Source organism: Phoca vitulina, unplaced genomic scaffold, assembly GCF_004348235.1.
Source record: "Phoca vitulina isolate PV1807 unplaced genomic scaffold, GSC_HSeal_1.0 scaffold68, whole genome shotgun sequence".
Classification (NCBI taxonomy): domain Eukaryota; kingdom Metazoa; phylum Chordata; class Mammalia; order Carnivora; family Phocidae; genus Phoca; species Phoca vitulina.
The window spans coordinates 104389-129236 of NW_022589771.1; the positions used below are offsets into that span (position 1 = coordinate 104389).

General features: G+C 47.2%; 2 protein-coding genes across 6 annotated transcripts in view; both read left to right on the forward strand.

The window, feature by feature from the left end:
• Positions 1-2149: 2149 nt before the first annotated feature.
• LOC116624605 (carbonyl reductase [NADPH] 3) lies at positions 2150-10658 on the forward strand. The gene is made up of 3 exons (XM_032392684.1): positions 2150-3254; positions 4646-4753; positions 10176-10658. Exons 1-3 carry the CDS (start codon positions 2966-2968, stop codon positions 10610-10612), a joined length of 834 nt encoding a protein of 277 aa, XP_032248575.1. The 5' UTR covers positions 2150-2965; the 3' UTR covers positions 10613-10658.
• A 5767-nt stretch (positions 10659-16425) lies between these two features.
• Positions 16426-24848, forward strand: part of DOP1B (DOP1 leucine zipper like protein B) — a 106754-nt gene continuing 98331 nt past the window's right edge. For 3 of the 5 annotated variants that reach the window (XR_004297911.1, XM_032392503.1, XM_032392506.1), the window contains exons 1-2: positions 16426-16598; positions 22886-23049. Coding sequence is in view for 4 of the 5 variants with exons in the window: in XM_032392503.1 (XP_032248394.1) it covers positions 22912-23049 (138 nt within the window). In the remaining variant the exon portion in view is untranslated. The other 2 variants (XM_032392504.1, XM_032392505.1) reach the window with 2 other exon arrangements.

Genomic DNA, 24848 nt, shown 5'->3' on the forward strand with positions numbered 1-24848 from the left:
CTACTGTTTTTCCCTCATTATAAATGAGGGAACATGTCCCTTCCTCTATCCTTTGAGGCCATAGCCCTACACTATAATCCTTTCCTTGCAAACACCCTTCACGCTTTTGTGTGTGCCTGGCAAAACACCAACCCTCAACTTCACCACCATTCCCAGCCTACACTAGCAGCTAGACATGGTGGGGGTTGGGGGGGTGGGGCAATTGCAGGAAGCTGATCATGCTGTCTTGACATTTATGACCACAGATCACAAATGGGGCCCCAGCTCCACTAGTTAATGCTGCCCAGTTCCCTAATATATTCACCTTCACACTCCACAAGATGGCTATTATTTCCTCAAATCTCCCAGACTGAAACCTCTTGCTAATGACCTCAAACAGCTCATTCTTCAAAGAGAAAATAATGCCTTCAAGAATGAGCTAGCTAGACCCACACACTCTGCTTTCCTCCTGTCACAAGAAGTGCCTGCTTCCAATGACAAGCCCCCATCTGAGCCCTAGATCCCAACTGCGCCTGCCTCCCACACATTTTGTTCTTGAATTATTCCCTTTCTCTCCATCACCAATTTATACCTCCCTTTGAGAGTATTACCATTGCACAAAAACATGTTTTAATATTTCTCTCCCCGCTTTTAAAACTCTTTAAGAATTCAGGTCTTACACAGTATGTTCTCCAATTACAATGGAATTAAGTTAGAAATCAATAACAGCAAGATATCTGGAAAACCTCCAAATAGTTGGAAATTTTTAAAAAATACACTTCCTGGGCACCTGGCTGGCTCAGCCAGTAGAGCATGCTACCTTTTTTTCTTTTTTCTTTTTTTTAAGATTTATTTATTTGGGAAAAACAGAAAGAGAGCACAAATGAGCAGGAGAAAGGCTAAGGGGCAGAGGGGCAGAGGGAGAAGCAGACTCCCCACTGAGCAGGGAGCCCGACGCGGGGCTCGGTCCCAGGACCCTGAGATCATGACCTGCGCCGAACGCAGATGCTTAACCCACTGAGCCACCCAGGCGCCCCAAGCATGCAACTTTTGATCTCAGGGATTGTGAGTTTGAGCCCCACGTGGGTGTGGAGATACTTAAAAATAAAATATTTTCTTAAAATGTTTTTAAAAATACTTCTAAATACAAGTCAAAGAAGTTATCAATAAGCAAATTAGAAAGTATTTTAAACTGATTAAAATTGAAAAGTCAACATATGAAGGTTTATGTGATGTCACCAGCAGCTGTACTTAAAGGGAAATTAATAGGGGCCCGGGGTGGCTCAGTCAGCGAAGCATCTGATTTTTTATTTTAGCTCAGGTCATGATCTTAGGATCATGAAATCAAGCCCCACGTAGGGCTCCTTGCTCAACATGGAATCTGCTTGAGAGTCTCTCTTTCCCTCCCCCTTTCAAAAAAAGATAAATAAAAATAAAGGGAAATTAATAGCCCTCAACACCTATATAGAAAAGAAGAAAGATCTCAAATTAAGGACCTCAGCATCCATGGTGAGAATAGAAAAAGTAAACAAAACCCAAAGTGAGCAAAAGAAAGGAAATAAAGGTTAGAATAAAAATAGAATCAGGAAAAAATAGAGAAAAATATCAGTAAAAGCAAAAGATGCTTCCTTGAGGGAGAAAAAAATCCATAAAATTGACAAACCTTTCTCCAGGCAAAACAGGAGAAAAAATATGACCAACATCAGGAATAAAGGAGGTGGCATCACCACCAATATTAAAAGGACTAATCAGAGCATATTATTAACAACTTCACATCAAAAGAATCAACAACTTAAATGAAATAAACAAATTTTTTGAAAAACACGAATTAATCTCAGAAAGAAATAGAAACCCTGAATAGCCTGCATCTTTAAAATAAAGTTCCAAATAATTTTTAGAGGGAAAAAACCGCAGGTTGAGTCACAGGAGGGGACCACACAGCAAGAGCCCACCTTCCTGACCTCCCTTATTGATTTGATGGAGAAGGATGGAGTCAAGGTGACAGACACAAGCAGCTTAGCCAGCTCTGCTTGGGAAAAGCTGAGTCACAATGAGGTCGCAGCTCTCCATAAATCTAAGTGTCACTAATCAAACACCTTCAGATTACACTAAAGCGGGGGGGGGGGGGGGCAATTCTAATTGCCTGTGCAGACCTCGACACACCTGGGGATTCATTTTCATTTGAACTTCGTGGGTGCACAGGTTTCACTGGGAGGAAAAAAATATATATATATCGATATCCATCCTCTTTGGACAAACCTAAAATGCAGACACTTAGCACCCACACGAGTTATGTAAGGATTAATAACAACATTCCAATAAGAGGCTTGGCACACAAGAGCTTCATTAACACTCCCTCCCACTTGGGGGCGCACTGGGAATCACACACAAAGAACCCTGCCCACACCTGTGAATCTACTCATAGGACCTTTTTTCTCATTGCCTTTCTTGAGTTTAAGCAAAAAGGGGGAATCTATGTCCTGAGAAGCAGTTACCGTGTCTAAATACTTTCATCGCATTTGAGGAAAAGGTAAACATTTTCATTTTGCCGTGGATGGTGGGCGCACGCCCAAGAAAATTACTCAGCCCTTTTTTTCTCCTTTAGGGGTTTTCCTAAAATAGTTTCTTCAAACCAACTGCAATGCATCTCTAGACCCCATCGACCCATCACCATTTGCTTTGGCTTTGGGAAAACTACAACCGCTCCACCCCGCAGACCACCGCTTGACTCAGGGGCGGGATCCAGAGGGCGCAGCGCCGGGGGAAGGGGCGGGCCCGGGAGTGGGCCGTTACGAAACCTCGGGGAACTGACGGCCACTCCTCGCAGGGGAGGGACCGAGGGCTGGGGCCTCGTTCTCTAGAAGTCGCAGCACTGGATCCCAGAACTCAGTTCTCTGTGGCTCCTCCGTGTCTACGCCTCTGCAGCGCGCTCCCCGGTGGCCCACAGCCCGGTCCGCTCTCCACGCGCCAAGTGCCTCCCCCGGCCATGTCGTCCTGCAGCCGCGTGGCGCTGGTGACCGGGGCCAACAAGGGCATCGGCTTCGCCATCGCGCGCGACCTGTGCCGGCAGTTCTCCGGGGACGTGGTGCTCACGGCGCGGGACGAGGCGCGGGGCCGCGCGGCCGTGCAGCAGCTCCAGGCCGAGGGCCTGAGTCCCCGCTTCCACCTGCTGGACATCGACGACCTGCAGAGCATCCGCGCCGTGCGCGACTTCCTGCGCAAGGAGTACGGGGGCCTCAACGTGTTGGTCAACAACGCGGGCATCGCCTTCAAGCGTAGGTCGGGGGTGGGTCGCTGGGCGCGCCAAGGGTTCGGGGCAGAGAGCCGCAGGCACCCGCCGCTCGTCCACTCGAGTGATCGCGGAGCGCAGCGCCGGCTCCTCGGGACGCGCTCAGCACTGGCCTCGCGCGGTGGATTCTCGCTTTCCACGGAGTCGCCAGAGCGGTTCGCTCAGCGCAGGGCGGGCGGGACGCAGCCTAGGGCCCTCCCGGAGCCGTCAGCCGCTGCGGTTTGCCAGAAAATCGGCCTCCGGGGAGGGGGGCCACGCCCCGCTAAGCTCATCAGCTTTCTGTCCAATGCAAAAAACATTTTCTCTGCCAAGGGTCTCCGAGCTCACTTTGGGCTTTCGCTTTCCTTGAAAGGGTGCATTCATAGATGCCCAGAGGCATCTGCTCGGGACAGGAAATGAATCGCTGAGACGCGATCAGCGCGCACTTTGCATATTAGTGGGCCTGAGATTTCGTTTAATGGAGAGCTTTGATAGGCTCAGGCGGAAAGGAAGCGAGCCTTGCTCCCTCCCCCCGGGAATTTGTTGTTTGTCATCAAACATACATTTAACTGTGATTTGAGGTAGCATCTTTGGAGGGGGAAAAAAAAGTCAAGGAGATTACTTTCTCTGTTGCTCTACTGAGAAAGTTAATTGAGCTACCTTGTGCCGGGGGTAGAAAGAATAATCAAGCCAGCCTCATTTACCAACCTAATGGGGAAGAGAAACCCAAGAGGCAGAACAGAATAAAAACTAGTGTGAGGCTCTGATCGATTCCCGCCCCGGCCTTGACCCCTCACCGTCGCTGTGCATCCGCACCTCCAAATCAGCCTGCGGGCTTTCTGGCAGCGCGGGCGGGAAGCGGCCGGCACCCGCGGGAGCAGTCCTCAGCGGCTGATTGACGACTGACTGATAGATACTCCGCTTTCTGGAACACGAGTCGGCTGGAAGCCCCCGCCCCCTCAACAGTGTGGGCGGGGGACCAGCAGCACCTGCAGCTCAGGCCTCACGCAACACCTGCTGAATCAGAATTTGCGTTTTAACAGAATCCCCAGCTGCGTCCCAAACCCGTTCAAGATTGAGGAGCAGCCGTGAAAGCCGGGATTTCTCAAAGTGGGGCCAGACCAGTCGCTGCAGCGTCCACCTGGGAACGCGTTCGAAATGCAAATTCTGGAGCCCCACCCCAGACCTTCTCCATCCCAAACTCTGGGGGCGGAGCCCGGAACGCTGTGTTTTAACAGGCCCTGCCCGTGATTCAGATACACGCTTGAAGTTTTGAGAACCACCGACCTAGGGGTTTAAAAAAGTTAGCTTGTTTTTCCTTTGAGTAGAGATAAGATGCGCTTTGTCATATAATTTCAGGGGGAAATGCGTGACTTTGTTTCCTTCTCTTTTCGGAAGCTGATGATCCAACGCCCTTTGACATTCAAGCTGAGATAACACTGAAGACAAACTTTTTTGCCACAAGAAATGTCTGCATCGAATTACTGCCGATAATAAAACCTCATGGTAAGTCCAGCCATGTGGATTGTCAGGTTGCATCCCTCAGCAGGAAGTGGGCCATGGGGCTGTCCCTCAGGAGTGACCTAGGGATGCCATTTCTCGGGGGGGGGGGGGGGACAGAAAACTGCACTATTTTCTCACAAGAGCTGGCTCCTCACCTGCACATCTTAGCTTTAAAAGATACATGTATGGTACATGGCAATGCCCTTCGGTCCCATGTCATGAACTCAACCCTAGAATGATAAGGTGTTACAAGTCCCCAAAGGCCTCTTGCCTCTGAGCAATCTCAGTGGGTCCTTCTCAGCTCCCCAGGGTAGTGGGGCCACACGCAGCTCGTTTTGGGGGCCTGAGGGAAGGATCTGTTTTAGCATTTTTATAACTTTCCCCATGTTCCTGTCTTCAAGCTGTTGCAGAACCTCCCAAAGAAATTTTTCTTTATTAGGGAGTATCTTACCCGCACTCCCAAGTATTCAATAAATAACTTTTATTTTTCCACAAATACTGGAGGGCCTACCATAACCCAGCTGCTGGGGACACAGTGGTAAGCACAGTGGACAGGGACAATCTCTGACCACAGAGCACTGAGTCTGATGGAGAAGACTGTCACTGATGAAGAATCATACAACTGTACTGGGAAGGAGGGGGACGGAGAAGACTCCCTTCCCTGAGGACTCTTTTCCCCAGAAAGGCAGCTGTGGTTCTTATTAGAAATGTGCTTTTCTCAGACATTTATCATATGATCTCACTGATATGTGGAATTTAAGAAACAAGACAGAGGATCATAGGGGAAGAGAGGAAAAAATGAAACAAGATGAAACCAGAGAGGGAGACAAACTGTAAGAGACTCTTAATCATAGGAAACAAACTGAGGGTTGCTGGAGTGGAGGGGGGTGGGAGGGATGGGGTAACTGGTTGATGGACATTGGAGAGAGATGTGTTGTAATGAGCACTGGGTGTTATATGACTGATGAATCACAAACCTGTACACCTGAAACAAATAATACATTAAAAAGCTTCCAAATTTCAACCAGTCAAACTAGAAGGAGCAGTGTCTAGAATTGCATTCCTTTTCCTGGTATGCATGCATTTTTAATTAAAATAACTGCATAATAAAAATGTGCTTTTCTCAATTTAACATTTTGAATAAAGATGATCTCTAGTGCAAATCTCTAGTGCAAACAAAAAAAATTTTTTAGATTAAAATCTAAAAAGATGCATGGTGAGAGTTGCACCCGGACTCCTGCCCCCCGCTTGCCCAGTTCCTATCCCCAGCCTCTACAGGCAATTCCCTTTATCCTTTCCTAGTGGAATTAGCTCACAGAAAGCCCACAGGCAGAGTTGCGTGTACTGGCTGAAGAAAGCCTTGGGTCCGGGTGCACGGAGTTGGTGAGTGCCCAGAGCCAAGGCGATGGAGGTTTGTTTTATTCTGTTCTAACTAGGCTCCATGCCCAGCATGGAACCCAACACGGGGCTTGAACTCACCATCCTGAGATAAAGACCTGAGATGAGATCAAGAGTTGGACACTTAACCGACTGAGCCACCCAGGCATGCCCTCAGGATGGAGTTTTTTAATCCAAATCTAAATGCATATTTCTTTTGCTCCCTTTTTTACACAAAGGGAACATTAAGTATAAAGTTTGCCACTTTGCTTTCTTCACTTACTATATCTGGGACTCTTTCTAGATTAGGACAGAAAGCTTATTTTTTACAGCTGCATAGTCTTCCATTGCAAGGGTGCCTTTTACCAAGTATCCGGAAGTCCTCTGTCTGTGGGCTTTAGAAGCCTAGAATTTGAAAGCTGCAAGGTATTAAAGAAACCTTACATTCCTAGGTCTTCATTTTACAGAGAAGGAAATTGAGACCCAACGATGTGAACACAGACAGGTAGTAATAGAGCTGAAAACAGTGTTCAGGTTTCCTGACTTCACCCCTCAATCAAATCAGGATAATTAGTTCCAGTGAAGGGAAGGATCATAACGCCAAATGATTACAAACCAAGCCATTTTGAAAGATAAAAGGTGGCTTTGGGGAGGGTGGGGCTCAGGCAACAACCCAGAGCAGGTGAATCACTGGCTTTAACCAGTTCTCTGTAACAGTAATTCCCAAAGTGGAATCTGGTTTACAACACACAGAATATTTGTGATTTTTCAGTAAAATTCACATTGACCTGGAGGGTAAAAAGCTGAGGATTATTGCCTCTTGATTTGTAGGGAATCACTTTCTCCCCAAGCAAAACTGACTTAAAAGCCACATTTTATTTAGTGTTACATTATCTCTTTAAAGAAAGTTACCCTCTTGCTTATTCATTTAAGATCGAGTGAATAGGGGCGCCTGGGTGGCTCAGTCATTAAGCATCTGCTTTCGGCTCAGGTCATGATCCCAGGATCCTGGGTTCGAGCCCCGCATCAGGCTCCCTGCTCAGCGGGAAGCCTGCTTCTCCGTCTCCCTCTGCCCCTGCTTGTGTTCCTGCTCTCGCTGTGTTTCTGTCAAATAAATAAAATCTTAAAAAAAAAAAAAAATCGAGTGAATAGGTTAATCAAATGTTTGCCCACTAGGCGGAGCTACTTGCACACTATTTCTAAGAATGTGGTAGGGCTTGTTTCTGGACCCTGGGCCCCCCAGGACCTCAGCAAAGGGAGGTGTGGGTGGTGTGGGTGCAGCCCTTCTCAGGGATGATTGGACGCATCCAGCTGTTGAGACGGTCACCCCTTGGCCTTTCTCCCAGAGGTGTCCCCTGAGATCAAAGAGGACCCCTCTTACTCTTAGAAGTTTTTAATTTTCACCAAAGGCACAGAGCGGCTCCTGTAATTCGTTTTTCTTTCCTCCTTTCCCTTTTGAATTTAATTCCTGCTAGCAGCCAGGTGATCAAGAACAAAGCCGTTTATTTTCTTTTATTTATTTATTTTTAAGATTTTATTTATTTATTCAACAGAGACACAGCGAGAGAGGGAACACAAGCAGGGGGAGTGGGAGAGGGAGAAGCAGGCTTCCTGCTGAGCAGGGAGCCCGATGCGGGGCTCGATCCCAGGACCCTGGGATCATGACCTGAGCCGAAGGCAGACGCTTAACGACTGAGCCACCCAGGCGCCCCAAGAACAAAGCCGTTTAGAAAGTAATGAAGAACACAATATCAGCAAAGTAGTAGTAGTCTGGCCAAACTATTGAAGTGAATCTAATTATAAGACAATCATACCTGGGATGTCTGGGTGGCTCAGTTGGTTAAGCCTCTGCCTCCGGCTCAGGTCATGATCCCAGGATCCTGGGATCGAGTCCCACGTCGGGCTCCCTGCCCAGCAGGGAGCCTGCTTCTCCCTCTGCCTCCCACTCCCCCTGCTTGTGCGCTCTCTCTCTGAGAAATAAAATCTTTTTTAAAAATCATGCTAATCCAAGTTGGGACAAATAATACAAAATAATGGCCTAGAGTCTTCAAAAAGATCATTGTTAACTATTCTAGATTAAAATAGACTAAAGAGAGGGGCGCCTGGGTGGCTCAGTCAGTTAAATGTCTGTCTCTTGGTTTCAGCTCAGGTCCTGATCTCAGGGTCATGGGATCAAGCCCCACATCGGGCTCCCTGCTTAGCATGGAGACTGCTTGGGATTCTCTCTCCCCTTCCCTCTTCCCCTCCCCCCCCACCCCCTTCTCTAAAAATAAATAAATAAATCTTAAAAAAAAAATAGGGACGCCTGGGTGGCTCAGTTGGTTGAGTGTCTGCCTTCGCCTCAGGTCATGATCCCTGGGTTCCAGAATCGAGTCCAGCATTGGGCTCCCTGCTCAGCGGGGAGCCTGCTTCTCCCTCTGCCTGCCACTCCCCCTGCTTGTGCTCTCTCTCTCTGACAAATAAATAAAATCTTTAAAAAAAAAAAAAAGACTAAAGAGACAAGACCACTAAATGTAATCCATGATCCCACATGGGAGCCTGGATGAAAACAGACCTATAAAGGAAGATTATTGAGATAATTGGAGTCCTTTGAATGTGAACTGCACTTTAGGTAATAGTTTTGTACCATGATAAAGGGCTTGAGTGTGAGCACTCTTGTGGTTATGTAAGATAATACCCTTGTTACCATATATATACTAACGTGTTTAGGGCAAAGTTTTATATTTGTCTGCAATTAAGAGAAAGAGAACGCAAATGTGGCAAAATGTTAATAATTGAACTTAAGGGAAAGGTGTATGGGTGTTGATTGAACTTTTCTTGCAAACTTCTCTATAGGTTTCAAATTTCTCACAGTTAAAGGTTGAGAAAGAAAGAAATATGCATTACAAGAGAGGGAGAAAATTACTGAAGAGTCTTGGGTACCTGGAGATAAGTGAGGTGCTCGTGTTCAAGACAAAGTGAGGGCATCTCTGTGTGGGGTTGGTCCACAAGGATATCTAGTAGAATGTGCAACACCCTCCCCACCCCCACCCCCAGCTCCCACCCCATCTCCATGGTGAATGAATGCCACTCAAAAAATGCAATAAAATCCAATTATCCTGGTGCACCTGGGTCGCTCAGTTGGTTAAGTGTCCGACTCTTGATTTCAGCTCAGGTCTTGGTCTTGATCTCAGGGTTGTGAGTTCAATCAAGCCCCATGTTGGGCTCCATGCTCCATAAGTAGGCATGGAGCCTACTTAAAACAAAACAAAAAACGATTATCCTATTGGATGCACAGGAAGTGGATTCAGGATAATATGTAAGAAAAGAACCCCCAAATGTGGTGGTTTTTGATGTTGGATGAACTGTATAAATTCACACATTTACTGGTTTGGGGACTTCCATCAATACTTCAAATTGTCTTATAGTTTTGGGCCTGCATATTTTTTTATAGACAAAACGGTCTCTTTAGTAGCTGTGAATTATTGTTAATATGAATATTAACTCATTAATTACATTATATTTACTTTTTAGCTATGGTCTAAAAAAGTGATGAAAATCAAAACTGAGATGGAGAATCAACCCACTCCATGTGTGAAAGTAGCCATCATTAAGGATAGACACGGCATTGCTTGACCCTGATTTTCGGGTACTCGGAGTTAAAGAGGTGGCTGCCCGTGGCCCTAGGAAATTGTGCAAGCCAAGAAAGAGCTTTAATCCTCAGGGTGAGGGTGCTGTCTCTAGGAGAGTAAGTTCACAGGCACCTGGAGTGTTCATGGGTGCAAGGGGATGGTTTTATAAAAGCACCTGGTGATTCCACTCCAGACCTACCTCCTGCTCACCTAATGAATAATCACTGCTTTTAGCCCCTGTTGCTGATGGGAATGCATTCTTCCCTTTGGGGGAAGAGAGCACAACATAATGTTAAAACCCACTGGTGCCTTCTAGAGTCATTTTTTAAAAATCAGCAGTTAAGCCTGCAGTATGAATCGAATCGCATGTTACGTAGAGTCAACCAACCATTGTTTATTTGTGACATGCTTCTGTGTTTTTACTATTTCTGTTTCAGGCAGGGTGGTGAATATCAGTAGTTTAGAGGGTTCAAAAGCTCTTGAAAATTGCAGCGCAGATCTACAGAAGAAGTTCCGATGTGAGATGCTCACGGAGGAGGACCTGGTGGACCTCATGAAGAAGTTTGTGGAGGATACAAACAATGAAGTGCACGAGAAGGAAGGCTGGCCCAACTCAGCTTATGGGGTGTCCAAGCTGGGGGTCACGGTCTTATCAAGAATCTTGGCCCGGCGTCTGGATGAGAAGAGAAAAGCTGACAGGATTCTGCTGAACGCATGCTGCCCAGGGTGGGTGAAGACGGACATGGGTGGGGCTCATGGCCCCAGGACTGTGGAGGAGGGAGCCGAGACCCCTGTCTACTTGGCCCTGCTGTCTCCAGATGCTACCGAGCCTCATGGCCAGCTCGTCCATGACAAAGTCGTCCAAAACTGGTGAATGTCTGCCTTGGTGCTTAATGCTTAATAAATGTTTGTGGAATGAATGAATGAATTCTTTTGCTGTAGTCGGCTTCTGTTTCCGTCCTTGGGGAATGTCGATTAGAATCTCCCTGGGAGAGGGCGCCTGGGTGGCTCAGTTGGTTAAGCGACTGCCTTCGGCTCAGGTCATGATCCTGGAGTCCCGGGATCGAGTCCCGCATCGGGCTCCCTGCTCGGCAGGGAGTCTGCTTCTCCCTCTGACCCTCCCCACTCTCATGCTCTCTCTCTCTCATTCTCTCTCAAATAAATAAATAAAATCTTTAAAAAAAAAAAAAAAAAAAAGAATCTCCCTGGGAGAAAGTGTCTTGTTCTAGAATCAGGCTGAGCGATTTTGCTATGTCCAAACTCTAGCCTGAAAGGGCGAAGAACCTGGTCCAATGGTTCTGCAGTGTCCAAGGGCATCAGGATTACCTGGAGGGTATGTTAAAACATTGCCCAGAGTTGGGGCCCCAGCATGTGCATTTCTGACAAGTTCCCAGGTGCTGCTGGTGCTGGGACAGCAGTTTAAGAACCACTGGTCTAGCAAGAGCTCTCGGGCTACGGAGCAGGTTCCAGCCATGTTCCAGCCATCCCTTGCTGATTCTAGGTTGTTAACTCTGTAAGGACGTGATTTATCCTGTTTCCATAGTTCTGCAATCCTACTTTGTATCACATTCTGTTTCATTACATTTGAGCACATTTTCATTGGTTCTTATGAAGTAGTATGGCTTGAAAGACTCAGGGAGAATGTCCTTTTTTTCAACGGGGTATGATTTCTTCCACACTGGGGTTTTCACTTGGGTTTTGTAATCTGTGTTCCCAGAAGGTTTGCAAAGTTGCCATGCCCCTTCTTTCAAATTGTTCCTGCATGGGCAACTTTGTCCAGACCATCTCTTTGCTCTGACACTTGCAGATACCTTCTCCCGGACCTATTCCTGCTCCCCTCAGAGCTACAGCCCAAGGTGACCCTTCAGATGCCTCCCTGAGCCCCTTTTATAGTCTCTGACAATAAGCAATGGGATTGGTTTTGTAATCGGCCTCCTGGGTTCTGGTTATACCCTGTAGAAAAAGGACTTGGAAACTAAAGAATCTTACGAAAGAGAAGTACACTTGTGAAGAACATTTGCTAGGGAGTCAAGACCTCAGAAGGAATGGCTAGCCAAACAACAGAAATACAACAGGTGCACAATGGACAAACTACAAAGGAATGAAAACACAAATTTACCAAGTTTATGATGGGCTGTTCATCATGAGATACAGCAATGTTGTCACTTGATTATGACCACAAAGGTCACATCATATCACCTGACGGTGGCATTGCAGAAATAAGGAATAATACCATTTTCCCTTTGGGACGCCTGGGTGGCTCAGTCGTTAAGCGTCTACCTTCAGCTCAGGTCATGATCCCGGGGTCCTTGGATCGAGCCCTGCATCAGGCTCTGCTCAGCAGAAAGCCTGCTTCTCCCTCTCCCACTCCCCCTGCTTGTGTTCCCTCTCTTGCTGTGTCTCTTTCTGTCAAATAAATAAAATCTTTTTTTTTTTTTTAAAAAAGACCATTTTCCTTTTGAGAAGCAGTAGAGTATGGAAATGCTCAAGGTTTCATTTATTTGGGGGAACTAGGACTATGCAGGTAATCCTGTTAATTTGTATATCACAGCATGCAAAGTGCTTTTGGACTCTCCAACTTAATGATGGCAGCATGGCAAAGTGTCATTTAGCTCTGACAACCCATACCTCACTTCCTCATCCACTTTGGGTAGAGGGACGTCTGAATCCCACCCAAACTGCATCTCACTTCCTTTAGCCATCTCTACGTTGCCTGATCAAATCCAGCTTGCTCTTGTATTTGTCTAGGACCATAGCTCCCAAGACATCTTAATGACTTCTTGTCTGGCTCTAAAAACATTTTAATGGTTTTCGATATGTTTCCTTGATATCTTTCATACTCTGGTCTCCGTCTGCAGCCAGCCTCCAGAACCCTGCCAATGATGAGCAGTAGCACCAGGACTTCGGAGTATTTTCAGGTTCTGCCTAATGGAGTCACAGACAGGAAATGCACAAGTAAACAGGCCAGTTCCTTTTATTTCTTCTCCCTTTTTTGTCTCTAGCCAAGCATCATCTTGACATTTTTGGATCAGTGTGTACCCGCTTAGAAGACCATTAATTGTAAACTGCTGATCAGAACAGCATGTCTCATGTTTATGGAAAGGTCATAGGGGACCCTTATGGGATGGTCTGCCCAACACCCTCCGCCCACTGCTTCTTCCCATGTTTGCAGCTGCCAGCCACAAGGTGACTTTGTCCTGCTAGCCTCTGTTTACTGTTCCAGCTGTAGGCCTGTCTTCTAAGGAGGAGGACTAGCTCGACTGGATCAGGGAAAGCCCAGAGCTATTACTGTGGGTGGCCCCGCCCTGCTCCACATGGTCTACGGAGCAGAGGGAACCAAGTATAGCCAGAAAAAGAAGCAACCAATTCTCAAGAGACACACAGAGTGGCCCCAAGAGAAACTGTCCCACCTCCCACCGTGGCATCCCTTACCTGGCCTCAGACTATTCCTGAGATCCCAGATTCGAAGAGCTGCTCCAAGATACCTCTGAATCCTTAAAAGAAATGTTCCTATTCCTTAAGCTAGTTTGAATTATGTTATTGCTTGCAACTGAAAGGACTCTAATACATGTGCATGAAAATGTTTCACGGTGTGTTGTAGTGAAAAAAATAATTAGGTTTAGAATCAGAAGGAAAAAAAAGAAAAAAAAATCATGAATTGAGAACCATGGCATACTAGGCCATATGTCATACTTAATATTTTCCCTATGTTGTTTTATGTATTTCTTACAGCTGTCCTTTGAGATAGGTATTAATATCATTTTTCAAATAAGGAAAAAGGCTTGGAGAAGTTGGTTAACTTGTCCAAGATCCCACAGTTAAGAGCCAAGAGCCAAGAGCCAGGATCGTATCCAGGTGAAAAACCACGATTGCAATTCCTTGGTTTTTCTTTTTTTTTTTTAAAGATTTTATTTATTTAATACAGAGAGAGACAGCGAGAGAGGGACCACAAGCAGGGGGGTGGGAGAGGGAGAAGCAGGCTTCCCGCTGAGCAGGAGCCTGATGTGGGGCTCGATCCCAGGACCCTGAGATCATGACCTGAGCCGAAGGCAGATGCTTAAAAACTGAGCCACCCAAGCGCCCCAATTCCTTGGTTTTTCTTGGTGCCTAGTGCTTGGCATGCCCAGCTTCACTATTACAAGTCTAGAGACCAGGACAACTCCCTTGGTGTAAAAATTAGGGGAGATGATACATCGAATCTAAGTGATTTATAAGCCATCTGGTTATTAGATCCCCCATTTAGCCTCTGTGTGAACTTTTCCATAAAATAGGTAAATGAAACATGGTTTAAATGTGGCATATTTTAAGTGGATTATCCCATTCTGTGTGTTTTTGAGACACCAAATGGAGCCAGTGATCCTGTCCGAACCAGCTTCTCCGTGATACACTTTTCTAGGCTGATACACGCGTGTTAAACCCACAAACGGTATCAGCTTTAGGCCTGGCCTTTGGGCTTCTCCCTCATCTAGTGAACTTCACTAAAGAGTATGACAGACCAAGATCCTGAACAATGATGTAGTATGATAATGACGGGTGATAATGATGATCCTGACAAAGGTTTACTTGTTACTACAAATCAACCACAAAGTGGGCACAGCATCAAATACAGAACTACACAGGACTTTGTCCAGATGGGGTGGTGGAGAATCTAGTTTACAGAAAAGACAGGGTTAGAGGATCACCAGGATTTGCACATGGAAACTCAGAATGTGTTTACCTGGCCAATCTCTCTAACAGGTGGGCCAGCCTGAGCCAGAGAATGTAGTCACAACTTATTTATAACCCCTTCTTTATTATCAGAAGGGGCAAGGATTAAAGTTCTGGTTCAGATTAAATCTGAAATGCTCTGATTAGCATATTATTATGTGAGTAACAGGCTCTATTTATATGTCTTAAACAGATAAACACAGCTAAGTAGACTTTTAAGTGTGACAACTTGACCCACGGAAACAGATTTCGTTTAGGAATAAACTTTCAAATCTTAACGCTGTCAATCCTGATTATAAGTGTAGTGGTTCTTTTAAGGGTTTATGATACTTGAATCTGTCAAAATTAATTTAAATTAACTTTCCACACACCTGGAGTTCTTTAGAGACTGGTGACAAATACAAGGCATGTATTTTATTTTAATGTATTAGGACAAAGTTATACATGGTGGTTTTGACATGAATAGACTGGTTCTCCCTTTCAGTGGGGAGTATAAGCAGTTCTTTCATTATTAGTTAAATGCAGTGTGGAGTGTGGCTAGGATTTGAGGAACCCAAAACAAAAGCAAAAAAACCCCACCTCACCTCTTTGGCAACTGTTTTTATAAAAATGGAGTTTCTCATCTCTTCATCAGGAAATCAGTTTCATGAAATTAATTTTTTCCCACTAAATGCTTCATCCTTTAGCTTTCCTCTGCTTCTAACTTTAAGACCACTCCTAAAATTGACCATTAGAGGATTTACATCTGGTGCACTTGGTATATGCCAAATGCAGATGGAATCAGAATCAGAAGCCTGGGAAGGGGGTCCCGCATCCCAAATGATGAAAATATTCTTGGTGATTTGGGGGCCCGCGATAGATCCCCTTGGGAATCTGATACGAACTATATACCCTTTTCCAAAAACATATACCAAAATGTTCTGTACAATTTCAAAGTGTTCGTGGACCTCCCACTCCCAGCTCCTAACTCTTTCAGGGAGGCCTAGCTTTTAGGAGCCCCAGACTAGATCTGAAAATTCCTTAAGGGACTGTCAAGGGTTAAATGGTCAGAGGCCTGTGCAGAAATTACCACTTCAATCAACAGGTGCCAGCAGCTTTGGTTGGCTGGGAGCCCCAGCTGGTGCAATCAGGATGCACAGGCGAACTCCGCCTGACTCCAGTCCTTCAAGGTGCTGTCAGGCCAGGTTGGGTGGGTCTGAACTATGCAGGTCCGGAGGCTCCTGAGGATGACAGGAAGGGGTTAGAGTTTATCTGGAAATATTAATGCGCTTTAGAGTTGACTGAGGTCTCCTTCTGAGCCAGAACCCACACAATGAAACTCACTCCACGAATTAATTCCCTCGCCTCTGACGCCAAGGTCCAGAAAGGTGCGGCCTCTGGGGGCGGGGGCGCCTTAACCAGGTCCCCGGGGCTTCCCGCGGCCCCAGCGCGTTTGGAAGGATTCATTTCACCTCCTCCCCGAGGGTTTGGGTGTGGTCCCAGCGGAAAGGATGGGGTGAGCCATGTGCCATCGGCCCCACTTTTCTTGGGCCCCACGGTTCTCGTCCGTACTGCAAAGCCCCTCCTGGAGCACGGTGATCAACTGACCGCTGTCCCCTTCCGTTTGGGTGTGCTGGGGGAGCCCCAGGTGGTAGTCGGAGCCACCCCGCCCACCTCCGCAGGCCTTCCTCGGAGCAGCCCCGCTGCGAGGGCGGCAGTTAGTTGCGGCCGCTGAGAGCGACGCCCACCGCCCGGAGGCTGTGGGGGACTAGGGATTAGAGCCCCACGCCCCAGAGCCGACGTCCAGGACCCGCCCCCCGCGCGCTGAGGTACCGCCTCCTGATCCCGCCCCCCGGGTCAAAGGCCCGCCTCCGGGTTCTGCACCCGCACTGAGGGCTCTCCCTTGGTCCCGCCCCTGCCCCGCCCCGCGCGCTGAGGGCCCGCCCTGGACCCGCCCCATCCGGCCCGGCCCCGCCCCCTTTGACGAGGGCCCTCCTCACGATCCCGCCCCGCCGGCTGGGGCCGCTGCCGCTCGGGCTCGGGCGCGGCGCTTCCTCCCCAGTCTCGGCTCCGGGCTGAGCTGCAGGGGCCGCTCGCTCTACCTGCCACAGCCCGGCCAGTTCCTCCGCGCCGCACGTGGGCGCGCCCGCCGACAAGGGACGCTGCCGCCGCCGGTAAGGCAGCCCCGCGCCCTCGGCCGCTGGGCGAAGCCCGGGCAGCCGGGGCGTCTCCTCTCGCGGGCCCGGGAGCGACGAGGCGGCGCGGGCGTCCTCCCCAGGGTGCGCAGGGTACGAGCGGCGCTGTGGGGGCGGTCCCGGGGCGAGGGGGGCTCCCCGACCGCGGCCCGGGCCCGCGGCGTGCACTGCTGCAGTGCGGGGACGGCCCCGGCGAGGCCGCGCGTGGGCGTGGGCCCCGGCCCGGGACCCCCGAGGGGCAGCCCGGGGGCAGGGCGGGGTCCCTCAGGCTCCCCGGCCCCCCGCGGCAAAGGAAGGGCGGCCAAGCCCTCGCCGGCCCCGCGCGGCCTTCCGTCGGGCGGGTGGAGGTCAGGTGGGTCACCGCCCGCCCTCCCCTCCCCTCGGCCGGCGGACGACGGAAAGCCGCGCCTTTGTTTGCGGTGCGGTCCTGGTCCCGGCGGAGGGCTAGGGACCGAAACCTCTGTAAAATGAGGGCTTTTCTGTTAAGGGAAGATCTTAGAGTCTCCCAGACTGTCCCCTGGAGAAGGGATGGGAGCCGCAGTGCGCGCGCTCTCCCCGCCCGGTCCGGGAGTCTTGCAGGATCGCCGCCAGCTGCCGGGTGGATGGACCTTTAGCAACTCGTAGGGCGGCTGCTGATGGAGACTGTTACCCGCAGGTGTTTCCCTAACCTGGGACGGTCGCTCTGTATTTGGAGAAACCTTTGTAGGATTTTTTGGTAGGGCGATGGAGGCCTTCCCCTCCCCCCACAGAGCCTGCTCCCGTTAGTCTTAAAATTTTTTCCACTGCAATTTAATTACCACTCTGAAAGACCAAATTCAAAATAATGTGCCCCAGAGTTGATTAAACCAATGGCAGAAGAATGTTTCTGTGCTGTCGACTAAGAGTCATTATCTAATGTTCTTGCTCGTGAGAGGGTGGCTGTTTGTGATTTTTCACTCTTTTCATCTAATTCACATGTTCCTTCGTGTAAACATCTTTACAGTTGACTTCCTTCTGATCTGGCAGTTGATTTTTCGCCTAAACTTGTTTTTCTAAGAAATTTAGAATGGATAGGATGAGAAATTTCTTAATGACATACTCAGCTTTAAGGCGGATACATCTGGTCAGATATACTTGTTTATATGATTACTTCTTTGTGTATGTAATTGTTAGTAGGCTACGGAACTCTTACCAGTTTTACTGAGCTGAGTCTCTCACAGAAAAGGTATTCAGGATAGGTTGCAAGATCATTGTCAGAAGAGCTATTTAGGGGCTGAACTGTTAATTTTACCTGTAGCATAATATAGTAAATAAAGGCTCTGTGCCATTGTGCTAACCTGAGCTGGATTCCTATCTTTGCCGGTTGGTTGTTGAGGGCCCTGGGCAATTTTCTGGGGGCCTGATTCCCAATATACTCCTCTTGAGCAGCCTCAAGATAATACCCATGTCATAGGATTCTTGTGTGTTGCATAAGATAAATGCATGCATAATGATGGATTTACCAAGCCCACCCAGACTTGCCTAGTAGCATAGTCTTGAATGCCCCATATTTTGAAATAAAGGAGCTTACTTGAATGACTATTTCTAAACTTCTCATCTGTGCTTTTAGTTACACGGAATAGTACTTTCTTCGTGTAGCCAACCATAACATCGAACTGCTCCAGTTACCTGCTCTACCTGGCCAACACCTGCCTTTGCCATGAGCAGTGGTGCCTTTTTGCCACCCCAGCTCCTAATTACAAACTATCGCAGATGAAGGCTCTCCCTTGTTTTTTGTTTTTTTAAGATTTATTTATTTATTAGAGAGAGTGAGCAAGAGAGCAGCAGAGGGAGAGGGAGACCCGCTGAGCTGGGAGTCCCATGTGGGACTCCATCCCAGGACCCGGGGATCATGACCTGAGCCGAAGCACACGCTCCATGGACTGAGCCACCCTGGCACCCCAAGGCTCTCTTCCTACTAACTAGCCACCCACATTTTGACTCTGAGCACTCCTCTGCTGGTAGTTGGGCTTCCTCTGTCTTTTCCTTGTGCCAGTGTTAACTCAGGACACCTTCTGTCACTGTGTGTGCCACCTTAAATGGAAATTATGTGTTTAGGTATTTCCTCTTGTATTATGTTATGAACTATGGAAGTGGAACCCTGTTTTTTTTTTTCCATGTTTCTTTGCCCAGTGCTTAGACACAATATGGTGAAGACTATGCATGGAGTTTTGCAGTGGTTGAGATGCTACATTTCAAACCTGTAAATTTCCTGGGGAAAAAAAAAAGTTATTGACTATTTGGATGTACTAACATCTTACTTGGGAAAATAAACTACCATCTCTCATCGCCGTCCTTTAATATTTTTAAAAAGTGTGAAGGCAAAGGGCACCTGGGTGGCTCAGTTGGTTAAGCGACTGACTCTTGATTTTGGCTCAGGTGATGATCTCAGGGTCCTGGGATGGAGCTGCACATTGGGCTCTGCTCTCAGTGCAGAGTCTGCTCGAGGATTCTCTCCTTGCTCTGTCCCTCCCCCTGCTTGCACGCTCTATCTCTCTCTAAAAATAAATCTTAAAAAAAAAAAATGTAAAGGCTAGTATTTCAGAAAAAGAGGCCTTCGCAAGAATCAGTGGGCAGTCTTATTGTGTACGTTCATATACAAAGTACAGTATATTTTTGCAGAGAGCCACAGCATGTGCAAAGGCTCTGTGATAGGCAGAGTCAGTTTAGAATAAGCAGAGTGCCTTGAAGAGAGAGGCCCTTGTAGGCCGTGGGGTGGGGAAGTTTGGATTATTATAAGCTTAATGGGAAGAGTTTAAACATGGTGGGGATGTGCTGTAATTTATGTTTTAAGAGGATTCTTGGACTGCTATGTGAAAACCATTGGAGAGGGGTGAGAGTGAAGGAGAACCATCAGGAAGTGTCTGCAGGCTTATAGGGGAAAGGTGGCTTGCGCAGTGGTGCGGAGGAGATGGAGAGCAATCGAGTCCACAGATATTTTGGAAGAACAAGAAGCGGGACTTGGGTAAGTAAGGCAGGTGAAGAGAAGGAAGAGCGGGGCACCGGGGTGGCTCAGTCGTTAAGCATCTGCCTTCAGCTCAGGTCATGATCCCAGGGTCCTGCAATCGAGCCCCGCATCGGGCTCCCTGCTCGGCGGGAAGCCTGCTTCTCCCCTCCCACTCCCCCTGCTTGTGTTCCCTCTCTAGCTGGCTATCTCTCTCTCTCTCTCTCTCTCTCTCTCTGTGTCAAATAAATAAATAAAATCTTTAAAAAAAAAAAAAAGAAGAAGGAAGAGTCCAGGATGATGTCAAAGGTCCCATGAATGGTGGGGCGGGCCACTTCCTGAGGAAAGGAAGACTGGAGAAGGAGCACTGAGCGGGTAGAATCAAGAGTATAGGGATTTTTAAAAAACAACTTTACTGAGGTGCAGTTTTTTTTAAAAAGATGTTATTTACTCATTAGGGAGAGGGAGCGAGCATGAGCCGGAGTGGGGGGAGGGTCAGAGGGAGAGGAGAAGCTGACTCCCCACTGAGCAGGGAGCCCGACATGGGGCTTCATCCCAGGACCCTGAGATCATGACTCAAGCCGAAGGTAGACGCTTAACCGACTGAGCCCCCCAGGCACCCTCTCAAGGTGTAATTTATAGACCATAAGTCTATACATTGATTTCAGTGTACAATTCAGTGATTTTTAGTAAATTTACAGAGTTGTGCAACCATCGCCGTAATTCAATTTTAGCACGTTTCCATTACCCCCGGAAGATTCCTATGCCCATTTGCAGTTCCTCCTTGTTGCTACTCCCTTCCCTAGACGACCACTAATCTACTGGCCATCTCTACAGATTCACAGGTTCTGGACATGTAATATGAATGGAATCATACAATATGTGGCCTTTTGTGTGGCTTCTTCCGCTATGTTATGTATTTCTCAGGTTCACCCTTACTGTCGTATATATCAGTACTTTGTTCATTGTATGGCTAGACCATATTTTGTTGATGGATGTTTGGGATGCACTAAGTTTGAGACACCTATGGCAGATCTGGGCAGATGAGTCAAGTAGGTATTTGCATGAATCTGGACCTCAGAGGGGAAGGTTTGGGCAGGCATTATAAATCCAGGGTCATTAGCATGAAGATGGTATTTGTAAGTTGTAGGAATGGGGAGATGACCGAGGATAGAAAGAGAACAAAACTTGGTGCCAGGGAATGGCAATATTTGGCAATAGGATAGAGGAGGATTAGCCAGCAGAGGAGAAGGAACAGTGGAGAGGTGGAAACCAGCACAGGGCTGGTGGGGCCAGAGGAGGGTATGGGCTGAAAGGAGGCTGTTTTGGGAAGGAGGGAATGGTCTGCTGCACAGTACTGCTGAGAGGTAAAAAGTCCACTGACGTTGGAAACTTGGAAGTTGTGGTGGCCTTGGGAATATCGGAATGGGCGCAGAATGACCAGAAAGTGAAGTAGCGGATACCATGGGATTCTCAGAAATTCACCAATAAATGAAAGATTCAGGTTTAAAGAACATGTTGTACCTGCAGTTCAGTTTCTTTCCTCTATGATACTTGCCATTTTGCCTGAGGACACGCAACTTGGTTAGCTAACTACAGCATTCTCAGTGTGTTTAACGGTATCACATTGCTCTATATTTTACTGTCTTTTCAGACTGTGTACTAGTGAAATACTAGCCTCGTATATCAGGATTGTGTTTGGTTGTGAGTAGCAGAAAACTTGATTGAACGGTGGCTTAGATCAGCTCTTCTGTGCAGAAAACATCGAGTCCAGGGTTGACGTGGTGCCTTCTTAAAGTCATCTCTGGCTTCAGCTGCTATGTCTTTCTACTTACCCACAAAAGTCGTACACCCAGGATGGCTTTTGCCTCTTGCTTGCCACACATGGCTTCACCTCCAACATCAAACCTTCGTTCCAGGCAGAAGGAGGGGCAGGAGTAAAGGGCAAGAGGCCCGGGCCAGAGGAGTCTACCTCCTTTCAAACGTCTTTCCTGGAGGCCCCACCACCAGCTTCTACTGACCCCTCATTGCCTAGAGCTGTTAGCACTATCCTGAGCAAAATTTGGGTTCCCTTAGTATGGAAAAGGGGACAAGGAATTTTAGGGTAGGTGCCTGCCACGCTTTAAGTAGATCTTCATCAGATGAAGACTAAAGAAGGAGGGCAAATCAGAACCCTAAGGCGTCCCTTTTGAGAAAATGCCAAAGTATGGAACTTGGTGCCAGATCAAGGGAACCATTGAACATTTCCATATCTTGTGGAATATTTCTCAAAGTTGTAATTTGTTTGAATAAACTGATAGATTGACCTACAGATTTTTTTTGTTAATGAAAGAATAAAAACAAAACTTGACATAAGCATGCACTCGTATTGCGTCCATTGTCACGTATAAATGATGGATATTTTCATGAAGTCAAATGAGTGCAGCATTCCGTGCTGTTCTTTGTTTCCTTCTGTCACCTTGGAGACAAAAAGAGGAAATGGTTGTTGTTGGAGCCAGGATGAGACCGTATTGGTCTCAGGCTTTATAATAGCTGCAGTGGTTCATACATAATGAATGCATCTAGCCACAGGAAAAAAATAAAAGAATCCGTCAAAGAATATACAAGGTCAAGAAGAATAAAATGGTGATTGCTTGGGCCCTGGCGTCACCACCCCATGTCCAGGCTCTACACGTGGAGGCGTGGAGCTGTCAGGGCAGCGGCTGGGTGGGGGGATTGGTGGGTGATTGGAGCTTAGTAGCTAAACAGGCACCTGGTGGATTTCTGGCAACACTGATTTCAAACAGTGCACTCTTACATCCTCATTTTTTAAACTTTTTTTTTCCCCTATCAGATTTTCTTCTAGAATATTTCCAATCCTCTAACATAGTCTAGTTGTAAAGGATTGGATCACTAAAGAGGTTGCTCTGGTTAATAGCATTGACCTGCTTTTCCTTAGCTTTTATAAATGCCCTACGGTAGGAAGGGCCACCTGCATTCAGAATTACCAGCGGGCAACAATATTTAGTGAGCGGCTTTGTAAGTTTCACTCCTAGAATTAATTTTGTCAGTTAAGAGGAATCCTGGCATTTTTGCTTCTTTTCTGCTCCGTGCATTTGTCTCCCTCAGAATCCAAGAGGACCGGAACTGTTTGTCTTTTGTCTACCACAGTGCCTGGCCCAGGAGCCTTGCTAAATATTTGAGTTGCGTTGCTGAGTGCGTTTGTGCACGGTTGTTTTGTGGACACGTGTCCACTGTAGCTCTGGGCCGGGAATGCTCTGTGTCCTTGAGTAGCTCCCTCATTTCTTTCTTGATTCACTTTTAGATACTTCTCCACTGTGAGAATGTAAGATGGATCCAGAAGAGCAGGAACTCTTGAATGATTACAGATACAGAACTTACTCTTCGGTGATAGAAAAGGCTTTAAGAAATTTCGAGTCCTCAAGTGAATGGGCGGATCTCATATCTTCACTGGGCAAGCTCAACAAGGTATGTGGGGTGTAGAGTATTTAGATTGCATGGAGGCGGGGACACAGCTGTCTTTTTATTGTTTCAAGGAATTTTCTTTATTATTACATGACATGCTGATTATAACAATTAGAAAATGCTGATAAGAAAATCTACCCATAATTCTGTAATTCTGGTTACCTGCTGTTAACCTGGTCAGTATACTTCCTTCCTTCCAGCTTTTTTTTTTTTTTTCCTTCTGGGCATAGAATTATACCGTGGATGTAGTCGGTGGAATAGCTGAACAGTCTTTTTCTCAACTATATTCACGTCTAAATAAGATAAACTTTAAAATTGACCAATCAGTTATTCAAAGATAAATTATCTTTTTTTTTAAGATTTTATTTATTTGAGAGAGAGAGAAAGTGGGGGGAGGTGCAGAGGCAGAGGGAGAGAATCCCAGTCAGACTCCCCGCTAAGCGTGGAGCCCGACGCAGGGCTGGATCCCAGGACCCCAAGATGATGACCTGAGCCGAAACCAAGAATCAGAGGTTCAACCGACTGCACCACCCAGGCGCCCCAAAGATGAATTATCTTTCATGTGCTACTTAGGATTTTTATGGCTTTTTCTTCTTTGGTCTATTTTTTTGGCCATTTGACTGCTGATGGGTAACTCATGGAAGACCAGGGGATGACATAAATACTGAAATCTGCCCAGAAATTGTGAGTGTGTTTGGATGAGGAGAAAAGGGTCTGGTCTAGGAAGATCAAAACTGGTCACATGCAGGCTTGACCTTGTGTTCTGTAGACGGGACCACCGTGTGTTCCTGTCCTGCCCAAAAGGATGACCTAGTAAAGCCCAAGGCTTCTACTCTAGGTAGAAGATATTTGGGCTTGAAGACACTGTTCCCAGGCTTTGTTGCTGCCTGGCTGGGGCTCCTGCCTAGGATACCTGACTTTGGAACCCTAGTGCCGTATGGGACTTGGGAGATGCCCATGCGTCCTCTTCAGCTCTCCGCTCATGAGGTCATACACACCGGGGTCTTCTAACGAAGAGAAAGAATTTCTCCATTCACCTCCTCAGAGAATGCAGGGAGGGCGTGAGGAGGGAGTGAAGAATGCCGGCAGTTACGACAGGTAGTGGCCAGGAAACTACGTGGTCTCTAGCAAGGTGTATTTACCACACGTGAGTGTCATGGCTGGCCTGTCCGGGATAGACAGAGGTACTGAAACAGCAGATGAGAGCTTGAGAGTGCTTTGGCTGTAGAGCTCCAACTCGGGAATTCGCAAGGTGAAGACAACAGTGTCTTCCATGAAGGTGCGTCTCTTTTTTAGGGGAAAGGGAGAAGCGCTGAAATGGGATTTAGGCATTTTCAAGTTCTTCTAGGTGTTGCAGTATTTTATTTAGTACTTGACTCTCTTGAAATCTAAAAATAGCAACTTACTTTGGAAGGGGGTGTGTTCATTTTTTTTGTTATTGTTGAGGTAAAATCCACAAAACCTAGAATTTGTCATTTAACCATTTTAGAGCGTACAGTTACGTGGTTTTTACTAAGTCGGAGTGTTGTGCAACCATCACCACCAACTAGTTCCAGAATGTTTTCGCCAACCCAGAAGGAAACCCTCCCATCCCACCCCCCCCCAGGCCCTGGCAACCACTAATCGACTTTCCGTGTCTATGGACATTTCATATACATGCACACATACAATATCCTTTTGTGTCTGACTTCTTCCACTTAGCGTGTTTTCAGGTTCATCCATGTTGTAGCATGTATCAGTGGTTCATTGATTTTTAGAGCTGAATAATACTCCATTATATGGCTACACCACATTTTGTTTAT

Bases quoted from the DNA above. Each gene is read 5' to 3' on its own strand.
- LOC116624605 (XM_032392684.1), top strand. From the start codon at position 2,966: ATGTCGTCCTGCAGCCGCGTGGCGCTGGTGACCGGGGCCAACAAGGGC. The intron at 3,255-4,645 runs GTAGGTCGGGGG...TCTTTTCGGAAG, and splicing joins CGCGGGCATCGCCTTCAAGC to CTGATGATCCAACGCCCTTT. The intron at 4,754-10,175 runs GTAAGTCCAGCC...TTTCTGTTTCAG, and splicing joins GCCGATAATAAAACCTCATG to GCAGGGTGGTGAATATCAGT.